Genomic DNA, 14,335 nt, shown 5'->3' with positions numbered 1-14,335 from the left:
ATTATTAGATTGAAGTAACTCAAACAATCCTCTTTTTAATTCTAATTTCTTAACATCAATAGTCAATATAATACTGATTTTCTATTATAAAAACATTTCTTAACTTCCTCATTAATAGCAATTGGCAAATCAATTGTGAAGTTAATATTGTTATATCTGCTCAGGCTTTGAACAAACAATCAGAAGTAAAAAGGAAAAGGAACTTCTTTTGGTTCAGAATTACCTTTAGTTGCCTCCTGACACGATCTATGAAGAATTTCCAGCAATTTTCCCTGGTGTCTATCAATCCCAATCCTTTGACTTCATTCCGTACATTGTTAATAATATTTTCCACCTCTTCATCAGGTAACAAGTCAGGAATTTCACCTATGGGTGGCGGAGGTGAGGTACAGTACATTAGGTGAGTTATATAAAATACTGTTCAATAATCACCATCAAGAGTGATACATGATAAACAAAATGCAAACACATCCTGAGGCACCCATAAAAATTATGCAGAGCCCATTTTTCATCTAGTACAAAGATTTTTGCTTCAGGAGAGAAAGTAATTTGCATTTGCTTATTTATTAAGAGATATTTATGCAGTTAAGATGGAAAGTTCATTTATGATGGCTTTCTGCCCAAGGGCACCTTACAGATTCAGCACTGGAGATAGAATGGGACTTACTACAAATCAAAATGATGCATGTGCTGGCATCCTGAACTACCTATTTTATTGCTGCTGTCATTTACCAATAAAATCTAATGCTATTTTAGCCCTGCTTATACAGTCATAACAGTGAAGATTGAACAAGCCACACAATTCAGGATTTTCTGTATTTACATGCACAGCACATTAATTCCTCCACACAATGGTATTTGAAATTTGCTGGAAGAGTCATTAACTGGCACATAAAAGTTCACACAAGTTAACTGAGTCATTGCTTCAAGACCAAACTGGACCTCTTTGTGACTGGAACAAAAATTACATCACGTAGAAGCGAATGAATAGATAATGGTCGACATGATCTCCTGGTCAGGTTTTGTCTCGCTGAGGGGAGTAGAGAGGCAATGTTCCCATGTTTTTGCTTTCTACTATCAGCTCCTGGTTTCCTACACAGTTGTTTTCTTTCCCCCCACAACTTCTGGGTTGTTGTTAAGTTGTCGGGAAATAGTTGGAGATACCAAGGCATGATGGACTGTTTTATGAGTGTGAGACAAGTTTGAGGGACAATTCAATCTTCTCCTGCCCATCATTTTCAGGTACTTGTAAAATGAAGCAAATCCATGTTCTTTTCTCAAGAGACCCAAGGCATGATACAAATGCACATTCATGTCCTGGAAGATGTATTTCTTTCCAGTACCCGGCCCTCATGTGTGAACAGGGGAATAAAAATCCCAGAATGTTTTAAGGGCAAGAGGGTGAGGGTTATATAAATAAAGATAGAATATGATTAGTTACTCATGTGGTTGGATTGAATGGTCCATTTTGTAATGTTTATGTATTTATATGAATGTACTCCTGATAGTGACCTAGTAATTTCATCCTCAGCTGTTTAAATACAATGCTAACATTTTCTTTATGTGGAATTTTGAAAAATGTTTCTATTCAGGCAGTAAGTATGAAACGGTTCATTTTTTTATTTGCATTAAATTTGCTTTTGTCTCAAAGCTTGCTACCATTACAGAAAAGAAAGATATATTGCTCTAAAAATGATATGATATGATCAAGGCACTGATCCACAAAAAATTGTCACATACCAGAGTGATGTTACAAATCACATTCCTATATTGCCAACCTTTCCATTATGTGTTGCAACAGAAATTTTCAGGATTTTCAAGGATTTTAAGATGATTTTTATGATTTTCTGTCTCCTGGAACTGTTGGCACCATCTTCAGTCAACGTTCAAATGAGACACTATGAAAAAGATGGATTCCACAGCCCTTTGTATGTAACTTTTAATGTAACTTTGAAATGTTGTGTGATTTAGATATGAAAGAACTGAAACCAACATGGTCATTTTAAAACAATCCAGGTCATTGTCAATATATAATTTCAGTTACATCACAATTTAAACTTTTGCTATAAATTCTGTGTCTTACAATCTTATACTCCACCACCTGATTAAGGAGCAGCGCTCTGAAAGCTAGTGCTTCCAAATAAACCTATTGGACTATAACCTGGTGTTGTGTGATTTTTAACTTTCTCCATCTCAGTCCAACACCGGCATCTCCAAATCATGTCCACAGCCCTGTTACCTTTCTATACTACCTATGATCTATTCTATCAAATCCATCCACTTCCACATTAATAATATTTGAATCACAGTGTAACATGTCATTTGTAGTTCAAATAATAGCACAAGGTATTCAATATTCTTTCTCAGTCTTCAGTCTCATTTGATCTCATCAATTACAATCCAGTACATATTCCAACCCTGATCATTTTTAATCTATTGAGATAGCATTCTTCTAGTGAATATGAATACCTAACATTTCATATGACATGATGCTCGATTTTAACATCAAGCAGCTTATTGTATAAATGAGTTAATACTTCTGTTAAAATACGAGACAAAAGACATCCACAGAGGCACACTGAACATTTGCATGCTAAAATTTGACACTCTTACTTTCAGGCCAGATATAATTTGTAATGACACCAAGTTTCCAATAACGTTATATCTATTTACATGATATATCTTTATAGACAGCTCTGTAGCAAGAACCTTGTTGATTCATATTACTTTTCCTTAAAATGGGAGTATTGTAATCATTCTGCAGAGGGTTGTCAGGCTGGGTGGTTCAGTACATTCAAGGCTGAGATAGACAAGTTGCTAACCAATTTCGAATCAAGGGTTATGGTGATAAGGCAGGGAAGTGGAGTTGAAGATCATCTGAGCTGTCATGATCTCATTGAATCACAGTGAGACTTGATGGGCCAAATGGCCTACACTTGAATCTTATGGTCTTGTTCTACCCTATGTTAGCACAAACACATTCATTTATAGAGAAAGAGGATGAGTATTAATGCTGCTTTGAGCACTGAAAGCAAAAGTGCTAATTCTCAGTTGGAAATCTATGGAGAATCATAAAATGAAAAAAACATGTCTCAAAGGATGAGAGCATTTTAAAAAGCAACATACCTACCTTAGAATGAACACAGGCCTTACCTGATGCAAGTAGGTCATTCACGAGAACTAAAAACTTTTCATCAGCCACTTGAGCATCCGTCATTAGGAATACAGTGCCCAAATTCTTGACTCCAGCATTTAAGTACAGGCTACCAAGGTCAGTCTGTGTAAGGAAAAAGCCAGGTTATTGCCAAGGGTGCAGTAATTGCAGTATATCTTAGTGCACTGCTCAGGAAGGAACTTGCATTTGTATAATACACCTTAAATCTTAAAGATGTGTCAAAGCAATTTAAAGATGTTAAATACTTCAGAACAGCACTTTGGGAATGTTGCAGCAAAGCCTGCACAGACAGCCAAGTCTCAGTAAGGAGATAAACAATGACGATACTCCAAATAATCTGCTTTTCATTGGAGTTTCCTTATGGTTTGCAAAGATGCTAGAATTTCCCTGCTCTTCTTCAACTGGTGATAGGTGATCCATTAAATCCACCAAAAAGCTGGTTAACAGAATCCAGGTTAAACATCACATCCAAGTAAAAAGCTCTGATAATGCAGCTCTCTCCCAATACTGCATTCAAGTATCCTCCTAGATTATGTGTTCAATTATTTGAGGTGGTGTTTACATTTTATGATTCAGAGGCAACAGTACTCCCATTTAGCCAAGACTCAACAGCAAGAAGAGAATAATGTGGACAGGAATGCATTACAAAGATAATGAAGGGATTAATGTGTAAGGTAAAAGATAATGCATAGAACAGGGGTTTACTTGATAGAAAACACAATTGAGATTGGTCGCACAAAAATTAATCCAGATAGGATTGGATTGTATATAAGTTGCCATGGAAATATCACAAGAATATGTAGAAGGTGACATATAGACAGAAGTAGGTTACACAAAAGCTAATATCGACATAAGTTTTTTTATTCATTCACAGGAGGACAGCATCACATCCCTAGTTGCCTAAAGGGCAGTTAAGAGTCAATCACATTGCTGTGGATCTGGGGTCACATGTAGGCCAGACCAGATAAGAAAGCCAGATTCCTTCCCTGAATGACATTAGCTAACCACATGGGTTTTTTGTCCAACAATTGACAATAATTTCATGGTCATCCATAGGCTCTTAACTCTGGAGTGAGTACAGAATTATGATTTCTGTATATTTAATCATTTTTGTGGACTAGAGTTTGAATAATTGTGGCGACATGGATTTTTCTTTTGTTCCCAGTGGGCAATGGGACATTTTTTATAAAACAAGGCATTTTTTAGAAATGATATCGTACTGGACAATTGCTGATAGTTGCTTGCATAAACTTGCCTCTAGGAAACTATGTGATTATTTTTATGACTGGTTTTATGCCTGCATTGCTTGAATCGTGGTTTGCAGGCTTTGAGATGATTTATGATGTTCAGTTGGTGAGGAGCTGGAAGTCTGCTACACAGCAAGTTGTTCACCATGTGTGTGTACTTTGCTGAAGCATCTTTGTAGTGGATGCAGTTATGAAACTTAACTCTCCTTTTGAAAAGTGGCAGGAAAACCTCATGTTTCTATAATTCATGACTAGCCTATATCTTACAAGAACCCAGAGACATGCTTTTGTGATGCGAATCTACAGATGGCAGAGTGTTACACCAGCCACCACCTCCACACCCTCAATCTTGTCCATTGTACTTTCAAGAATATGACTCATTCTCACCAAAAGTAAATCTCCACAGAACTAAATCTATCAGTTTCCTGTTATCCTTGTGTGTGCGGTCATGTTTGTAATTATTTAGACAAGTAAACCACTTTATTTTTCACACTATAAACTAGGTGAGATCGGTTTTGCACCTTCTCTGAAAACATTTTGTCTTGCAATAAATCGATAAGTCAGTTTTTATTTAAAAAAACCACATTGTGGGATTCTTTTTACTTGAAAATAAAGAAAGAAGAAGGTTGGTCATATCAGGAACCAGATAAAACCATTTATGCTGTGAAGAGTGAAGTCAGTGAAAACAATGCAGTCCCTCACAATAGTCAGTACAACAGAGATGATGGGTTCCAGTCAGCAACAAGTTGAGGAATGTATTTGCCATTATATCAAACAAGAGTGAAGTCTTGGATGTTTAATTGGAACAAACAGGTTAGACCATACCAGTTCTGAGGAGGTGGCTTTGATAGCAAGATGGAAATGAAGGCAGTATGGGAGGGTGACAGGTCTGCTACCTGACAGGTTTTCACCTGCAGCTGACTTTCCCAGTGGGTGGCGGAAGAGGTAGAGTTTTCTCCTCCTTAATTGTGGTCAGGTTGCTGTCAGGCCATAGTTGGTTCTTTTCTTTTAAATCGTGAAAGCACGTCAAGTTGGAGGGCCAGCATGGTCCTCTCCTACAGTGGAAGCCAACCTTCCAAGGCTGTGAGCATTCAAACTGGGCCTGTAGCCTAAGGAGCACGCACAATCTCCATACTTTTATAGAACTCAACAGGTAGGCGCTGCTTCAAATACGGGGCTGGGATTTAGAAAGGATCTTGACCAGTGATCGTTTTCATTTTCTGCTCCAACCCTGAAGCATCCATTCTTAAGATAAACATGAATTTGACAGCATCAAGGTGAATCAGGCAAAAGATAGTGCTGTGCAGTATTCTTTTTCAATTTTACAGTAATTTGCCTTGAAATGTATGACATTATATAAAATATATATAAAACTGTAAAATTCAATCCAGAGTGGCATTTATTATGTCTCATTGCTGTGGAATTTTATTTTATTTTATAATACCTTCCATTACATAACTCTCAAGATCAGATCACTGATAGGAATGAGATTTATGATGATAAAAAGTGAGAGGTATCACAAACCCATTGTGGAGCTGGGACTATTTGTAAATGTGAAATGAGCCAAATGTGTGATATATTCAAGTGGAAATAACTGTAGCTTGCTTAGATGATAAATACAAATAGTGTCAAGCTTTTTTTCTCTTTTAGTCTCCTTTTTACTTGATAATATTATCCTCATTTACAAAGAAAGAGGGCATTTATAAGCTCATTTCCTGAACACAGGATGTCCCAAGATGCTTTCGAGTGAATGAAATACTTTTATGAAGTGTAGTTTTGGTTGCAACTTAGGAAATATTGAAGCAAATTTATATATACATTAAGCTCCCAGAAACCCAAATGCGAGATTGAACAAGTAGTCTGCTTTTAGGGATGTTGGCTGATGGATAAATATCGGCCAGAATTCCAGGTAGAACTCCACAACTCTCCTTTGAAAAAGTGACACTGGACCTTTTATGTCCATCTGAGGGTGCAGACAGTATTTCTGTTTAATTGCTTGTCCAAAGTACAGCATCTCTGATACTGTCACACATCACCAGTAACACAATGGAGAGTCAGCACAGATTTCTGTGCCCAGGTCTCTGCAGTATGAACTGAAACCAGATTCAGAAATGTGAGGGTTATCAGCTGAGGCACATCTTAAAAATTTTCAGAAATGCAATTTCACATCGCTTCTTATTGACTCTTCTCAATTGACTAACTAACATTTGCTTTCCTCCCACACTCAATGTTAAAGTTGTTTATTTTTAATCAATACTAAGTGCCTCATCTGAACTTCTCATCTGCCAGCTAGGAAAGCACCAAGAAGGACAAGAGATTTACCAAGATGTTGCCGGGAATAGAGGGTTTATGTTACAAGGAGAGGCTGGACAGGCTAGGATTTGTTTTCACTGGAGCGTAGAAGGTTGAGAAGTAATCTTATGGAGGTTTATAAAGTAAGAAGAGGTATATATAAGGTGAATGGCAGTTGTCTTTTCCCAAGCGTGGCAGATTTCAAGATGAGGGAGCATATTTTTAAGATGAAAAGAGAAAGATTTTAAAAAAGACATGAGGCAATTTTTTTTTACACAGAGATTGGAATTCACGTGTGGAATGAACTTCCAGAGGACATGATGGATGTGGGTACAGTTACAATATTTAAAAGACAAAGTTTGTGAGAAGATTTGTAGCTCGGGCGCTCGTTGCTGTGGTTCTGTTCGCCGAGCTGGAAATTTTTGTTGCAAACGTTTCGTCCCCTGTCTAGGTGACATCCTTTCATGTTGCTTGTCATCTACGTGTGTGGCTACTAGGGATAGCTGGTCGTGTCGTTTCGTGGCTAATTGATGTTCGTGGATTCGGATCGTTAGCTGTTTTCCTGTTTGTCCTATATAGTGTTTTGTGCAGTCCTTGCATGGGATTTTGTACACTACATTGGTTTTGCTCATGCTGGGTATCGGGTCCTTCGTTCTGGTGAGTTGTTGTCTGAGTGTGGCTGTTGGTTTGTGTGCTGTTATAAGTCCTAGTGGTCGCAGTAGTCTGGCTGTCATTTCAGAGATGTTCTTGATGTATGGTAGTGTGGCTAGTCCTTTGGGTTGCGGCATGTCCTCGTTCCGTTGTCTTTCCCTTAGGCATCTGTTGATGAAATTGCGAGGATATCCGTTTTTGGCGAATATCTTGTATAGGTGTTTCTCTTCCTGCATCAACAAACAAATCGACCTGGACCCAATATACCGGCCACTACAGCGGACAGCTGAAACTGACAACCGGAAGCGGCAGGGACAGGCCACTATAAATGCCGGAGGAAACACCACAGAAGCGCTTCACAGGAGGCTCCCAAGCACTGAGGACGTCACCTAGACAGGGGACGAAACGTTTGCAACAAAAATTTCCAGCTCGGCGAACAGAACCACAGCATTTAAAAGACATTTAGATGAATACATGAATAAGAAAGGTTTGGAGAGATATAAACCAAGTGCAAGAAGGTGGGACTAATTTTGTTTGGGATTACAGTCAGTATGAACTGATTGGACTGAAGGGTCTGTTTTCATGCTGTATGACTTTATACAGCAGGGTAAGGCCTTGATTCATTTCCAGCATTGAATGCTTGGGTAATGTTTCCTCACCCTTACCCAAAATTTTATTTCAGATCAAATTCTGTCAAATTCCTCTTTCAATATACAGCTGAGATGAAGCAATAAAGAAAATCTCAAATGTCCTACCCGTCAGATTAATTGTAAATAATACCGTGTCAGTTGATACACTTTCATGGAAAAGTCTTAATACACGTTTTTCCTAACTCACATACATCACATCTCCCACAGTAATTTTCATCACATCTCTTAAAACACTTTAAAAACAATTAAATAGCTTGACATGCTGTTGGAAACAACAATTTTGTACACAGAAACATTCCACAAAGCGTACTAAGAATGAAGTATAAATTAGTCTCTTCCACATGGCAATGTTCGCGAGAGCTGGGCTGCTGAGGAACTTCGAGTGGGAAGGTAGAGATCCAATGTTCGTGGTCCATGTAGGTACCAATAACAAACAAAAATAGGGCAGAGGTTCTGCTAAGGGAGTATGAACAGCTCGGAGCTAAATTAAAAAAACAGAACCAAAAAAGGTAATAATCTCTGGATTACCACCTGAGCCATGAGCTAATTGGTACAGGGTCAATAAGTTTAAGTAAGTAAAGGTGTGGCTCGAAGTTTGGCGTGTGAGAAATGTGGTGAATTCATGGGACACTGGCATCAGTACTGGGGGTGAAGGGACCTGTTCTGATAGAATGGTCTTCAGCTAAACCGTGCTCAGACCAGAGTCCTAGGGGATCGTAACTAGGACTGAAGACAGGGCTTTAAACTAAAAGGGATGGGGGTGGGGGGGGTTCAGTTATAGGGGAAATTAGAAAAATTGAATTAAAGGAGGAGGTAAGAGTGCAGAACTCAGGAGAGGTTATTACAATCTCCAGCACAGACACAATTAGGACAGAGTGTATGGAAAGGGTTAGCGATCAAACTTCAAGCACACTGGACAAATGAGAGACAATGAGAAGAGGGATGGTTAATAAAGGACTGAAGGTGTTGTATCTGAATGCACACAGTATAAGGAATAAGGTAAATAAGCTGGTGATACAGATCGAAACTGACAGGTATGACGCAGTTGGCATCATGGAGATGTGGCTGCAAAGGGATCTGAATATTCAAGGATATACATCCTATCGAAAAGATAGGCAGGTGGGAGGGGGGAAGTGGGGTTGCTTTATTAGTAAGAAATGAAATTAAATCAATAGTAAGAAACAAAGTGGAGTCAGATGATATAGAATCTGTGGGGAATCAAAAAAGAAAATGCCGGAAAATCTCAGCAGGTCTGGCAGCATCTGTAAGGAGAGAAAAGAGCTGATGTCTCGAGTCTAACTGACCCTTTGTCAAAGTGATCTTGTTATGATTGAATAAATACTACAATTTGAGAGGAAGGAGACAGAATCAGAGGTAACAGTATTACAGCTAAATAAAGGCAACTACAGAGACATGAGGGAGGAGCTGGTAGAATTGACTGGGAGAGGGGGTCGAGCAGGAAAGACAGTGGAACAGCAATGGCAGAAGTTTCTGGGAGTAATTCAGGAGACACAACAGAGATCCATCCTGAGGAAAAAGAAGCATGGTACAGGGAGGGTGAAGCATGGCGAAGGGCAGTGGGAAAGCAGAGGATTGGGAAACTTACAAAGACTAACAGAGGGCAACAAAAAAATAAATAAGGAGGGAGTCAATTAAATATGTGGGTTAGGTAGCCAGTAATATAAAGGAAGACTATAAGAGTTTCTTTAGATATCTAAAGGACAAATGAGAGGCAAAATATTGGGCTGCTGGAAAATTACACTGGAGAGATAGTAGTGGGGAATAAGGAAATGGCTGAAGAACTGAATAATTACTTCATGTCAGTCTTCACAGTGGAAGACATGTGTAAAAAATTTGAGAGAGTGGCATATGCCTGATGAAGAGCTTATGCCCGAAACGTCGACATTCCTGATAAAGAGCTTATATCCAAAACAGTGACTTTCCTGCTCCTCAGATGCTGCCTGACTGGCTGTGTTATTCCAGAACCACACTCTTTGACTTTGATCTCCAGCATCTATAGTCCTCATTTTTCCATTGGTAGGAGAGACTAGGACCCAAGGGCACAGCCTTAGAGTAAAGGAAAGCCCTTTTAGAACAGAGATAAGGAGAAACTTCTTCAGCCAGAGTGTGGTGAATCTATGGAATTCATTGCCATAGAAGGCTGTGTAGGCCAGATCATTGAGTATATTTAAGACCGAGATAGATCTGTTCTTGAGTATCAAGGGGATCAAGGGTTACAGGGAGAAAGCAAGAGAATGAGATTGAGAAACTTGATTGAATGATGGAGCAGACTCGATGGGCTGAATGGCCTAATTTCTGTTCCTATGTCTTATGGAGGAATTTGTTCAGGACATCAGGAAACCTCCCTTGTGGCAGTTTCAGAGAGCTGTTAGGGAGGCATCTGATTAAAAAAGACAGAGATCAAATCATTGTAATCAAATGGAGGCATGATATAATGATTGTGACCTTATGGAATGATTTTCATAATTAAACAAATTTGTAAACAAAAGATGAAAATATGTACTCTATGTTTTCTTTATACACTGTCAACATTCAATCTCTTAAATAAGTGATTAACTTTCATATGGTCCTGGCATAATTAAATTTTGGATAGAAGATCCAATATGGGGTAAAGGTTAAGGCACTATATATAGGACTGCCCTCTCATTGGAAAGAGACAGCTGGAATGGTTGTGAATGAGTGTCCTTTCATGGTAACCTCACCTAGTGCCAGAATTAATCCTGTACTCTTGGCATCACTCTGCATCGCAAACCAACTGTCCAGCTAAGTGACCTCCAATATGGGATAAATGAAGCTTTCACAGACAAACAACAGCAGATTAAATACAATTAAATATGACCTTCAAAGACTTGCAATACTTTAATGCAATTCTATATTAACTTAGATAACTTTGCTACCTCCTTATATCAAAACATCTCCATTCAAATTTGCTGTTTAGACCCCTGAATCATTTTGCATTGTTTTCCTCGTGGACACTCATGGAAAAGCATTTCAATCAAATGCAACTGTGACCTACATCAAGCAGTAATCCTCTTCATATCATATTACTAGATCATATTCAGTCAACAGATTTTTATTTGAGGAATAAATGTTTTTTTCTCTCCCCACAACTGGTTGAATAGTTTTCCCATTACGTATGACATTTGGAAGATTCTGTTCTGGGAACAGACTTTAGTCAGGGAAGCTTTGGATCATTCTATGCATTAAGAAAAGCAAAATACACACATTTCAAATTATTTAAATGTTTCTTAATTTCAGTCTTGAGTACTTTTAATGGGTTTGGTGCCATTTAATAACATGGAGTTGAAACACAATTAAGGAATGCGTCTTTTAATAAAGGATGCCTTGTCAGGGATCAATTAATTCATGATATTGTTCTGTTGTTAGCGATATATTTTCTTAATGGGAATAATCTGATAAATGGAACAAATTAACATCAACATGGGCATATCCTAATTGACTTCTAAAAGGAACTGTGAAAAATCTTAATTTACTGCAGAAAGCAACAAACACTAAGAGGATACATTGGCAGTAATGAAGCACAAAGGCTGTCTGAAATATAGGGCTGAGAACACCAGGGACCTTCTTATATTATCAAACACTGGAAGATTGAAGGACTCAGGTGGAGTTCAACAAGGACAGGCTATTTTTGTGCTTCTTTTGATTTATCATTGGTGATCAAAAGAAATATTCTTATCTCCCAGTTGGCTTGCTCATGTTCTGAAATTATTGTCATACATTTGACAGTGGTAACATGGGGATCATTAACCTTTCCTTATTTTACTCACATTGGCAAGATTTGAAGCAAATACTTGTTCTTGCCTTGGTGAGCCCAGATTGGTACTGAGGCCAATTCTGATATTTAAAAAAATGTGAATTGCTTCAAATGAAAATGTCACTATCAACGTAAAGCAAAGTGGCTGTATTTGCAAAGCAAATCATATAATCCCTATATTGTGGAACCAGGCCATTTGGCCCATTGAGTCAACACCAACCCTCCAAAGAGCATCTCACTCAGACCCAGACCCCTTACCCATAACCCTGCATTTCCCATGGATAATCCACCTAGACACTATGTGCAATTTGGCACGGCTAATGCACCTAACCCGCACATCTTTAGACTGTGGGAGGAAACTAGAACACCCAACGGAAACCCACACAGATACAAGGAGACTGTGCAAACTCCACACAGCCTAAACAATGTATCTCACTCAGAATTTGATTTGTACCTTCATCCAAATGAGTTTAATAACATGACCCAGTGTTAAAAGTATGAACATGGAACAAAATAATTAGCACTTTTCACTTGAAGGAGAAAAGGGACACGAAAAAAGGAAATCAACCTACAATGAATTGTCAATAGCAATAAAAAATCCTGATGAAGGGCTTTCGCCTGACCTGATGATTGTCCTGCTCCTTGGATGCTGCCTGAACTGCTGTGCTTTTCCAACACCACACTATCGACAATGAAAAATGTAAGTCAGTCCCTGGCATGCTACTGATTGCAGATCAAGGAGTACCTGAATCGTTCTTTGATGGGTACTGAACAGAATAAAGTCATGTTGCTTACAACATCATGTACCAAATGTTCTCTTTGAAAGGCAACAAAGCATTAGTCATCAATTATTAAATCCATTCCATTGAATCGGTCGGTGGTCACTGCCACAGAACTTAACAGAAACCGGTGTCCCTATTAGAAGAATGGCATTTCTATGGTGAAGAATGGCATTTCTATGGTAAACAATTCAACAACCACTGCTCTCTGTTGGCAGAGTATCCCAAAGTATCATTATGTCACTCACATAACATTACAATAACAGATATAGAGCGTGACCTTGAAAGGGTTCACCATTTCTCTCATCTCCTCTGGCCCCTTATCAACACACCTTGAAACCTGTTCCTAAAGACCCTATATAAATGCAAAAATTCAAACAGTGTAGATACTATTCACAGACTGTGAAAAAAATGAGGAAATTGAAGAAATTGTACACATTGCACTGAAACCCAAGTATAAAAGTTTCCAAATCTTCACTATCACTATTGCTGCCTCCTGAGCATTTATTGGTGGTTATGAGGAATTTACAAAGCAGCTTACCTTTTTCATTATTAGAGCATTAGTCCTATGGTATTTGCAATAATTTATGGAATATTGTACTTGCATCAGAATGTATTTAAAAACAGACAGTTAATCAGTTGCTCAGAATCCAATAGATGTTCTCATATCGTTCAGAAAACTCTGGTGTATCATTCCAACAGTGACATTATCCTGTAGAGTCTCAGGGTGGAGTAAAATATAACTCAGCTTAGCTGAGTATTGAACATTTTTAAGTTTATTATGGAGCAGCAATGATGCAAGGATGTGTAATGGCAACAAAATGGTAATATTCGATTTTGGATTTATTTTAAACACACTTGCTGAACTCAGCCACATTCGGGAGATTTAAGCAATCCTTGGATAAGCACATGGATGATTTTGGGATAGTGTAGGGGGACGAGCTGAGAATAGTTCACAGGTTGGCACAACATTGAGGACCAAAGGGCCTGTTCTGCGCTGTATTGTTCTATGTTCTATGAATCTGTAACAATAAGAATGATGAATTAAACAGGCAAACAGACCGTCTTCCTTCAACTTTCAAGTTCCAACCAGCACTGAAAAAGGTCAGCGTTGGACATAGTGAGTGAAAATCAACATCAGTCCAACAATCTGGGAAAAGTGTACAGGAGCAACATCCAAGTCAACTTCAATCATGATAGGGCCAACATACACCACTAACGTTGGGAACTGAGACAAACATCCTGATTAATGGGACAAGGCAAAGATAGGCAACACGATCAATGGCAAGAGAGAGGGAGACAGAACACAACAGAAGCAGAGATAGATTAAACTTTCATTGTTAAGTAGATTACAAAAATAGAAACAGACATCACAGTGGGAAAGAAGACTTCAACGTTTAAATAGATACAGTTCACAACCGGGGGGATCTGTACCGTTGGGACGGTCTCCACCTGAACCGACCTGGTACCAATGTTTTAGCAAAGAGGATAAATAGGGTGGTCAGTAGGACTTTAAACTTCTGAGTTGGGGGAAGGGAAAGTGAAAGCGACAGGCAGTATGGAGTTAAATGGAAAGATAAGCAGGAGGATATCATGTATGCAGGTGGATTTAAGCTTGAGGCAGATTAGGAATGCAACAAAAAGGAAGGATAACTTAGGACATCTTATGACTTCCAATATCTCTAATGATAAGAAAGTTAGCATTAAGGCACTTTACCTGAATGCTCGTAGCATTCGTAACAAAG

At 38.5% G+C, this 14,335-nt stretch overlaps 1 protein-coding gene across 1 annotated transcript in view; it reads right to left on the bottom strand.

The window, feature by feature from the left end:
• Positions 1–14,335, bottom strand: part of LOC122562034 (dynein axonemal heavy chain 9-like) — a 508,505-nt gene that overhangs the window by 245,981 nt on the left and 248,189 nt on the right. The window contains exons 45-46 of the mRNA XM_043714478.1: positions 3,154–3,277; positions 224–366 (exon numbers count right to left, since the gene is read on the bottom strand). Of these exons, the coding sequence (XP_043570413.1) occupies positions 224–366; positions 3,154–3,277 (267 nt within the window). The remainder of the gene's footprint in view (positions 1–223; positions 367–3,153; positions 3,278–14,335) is intronic.

The sequence above is a fragment of the Chiloscyllium plagiosum genome, chromosome 24 (assembly GCF_004010195.1).
Source record: "Chiloscyllium plagiosum isolate BGI_BamShark_2017 chromosome 24, ASM401019v2, whole genome shotgun sequence".
In the NCBI taxonomy this organism is placed as follows: domain Eukaryota; kingdom Metazoa; phylum Chordata; class Chondrichthyes; order Orectolobiformes; family Hemiscylliidae; genus Chiloscyllium; species Chiloscyllium plagiosum.
The sequence above is the reverse complement of the archived record's forward strand: the minus strand, read 5'-3'. Positions and strand labels throughout refer to the sequence as shown.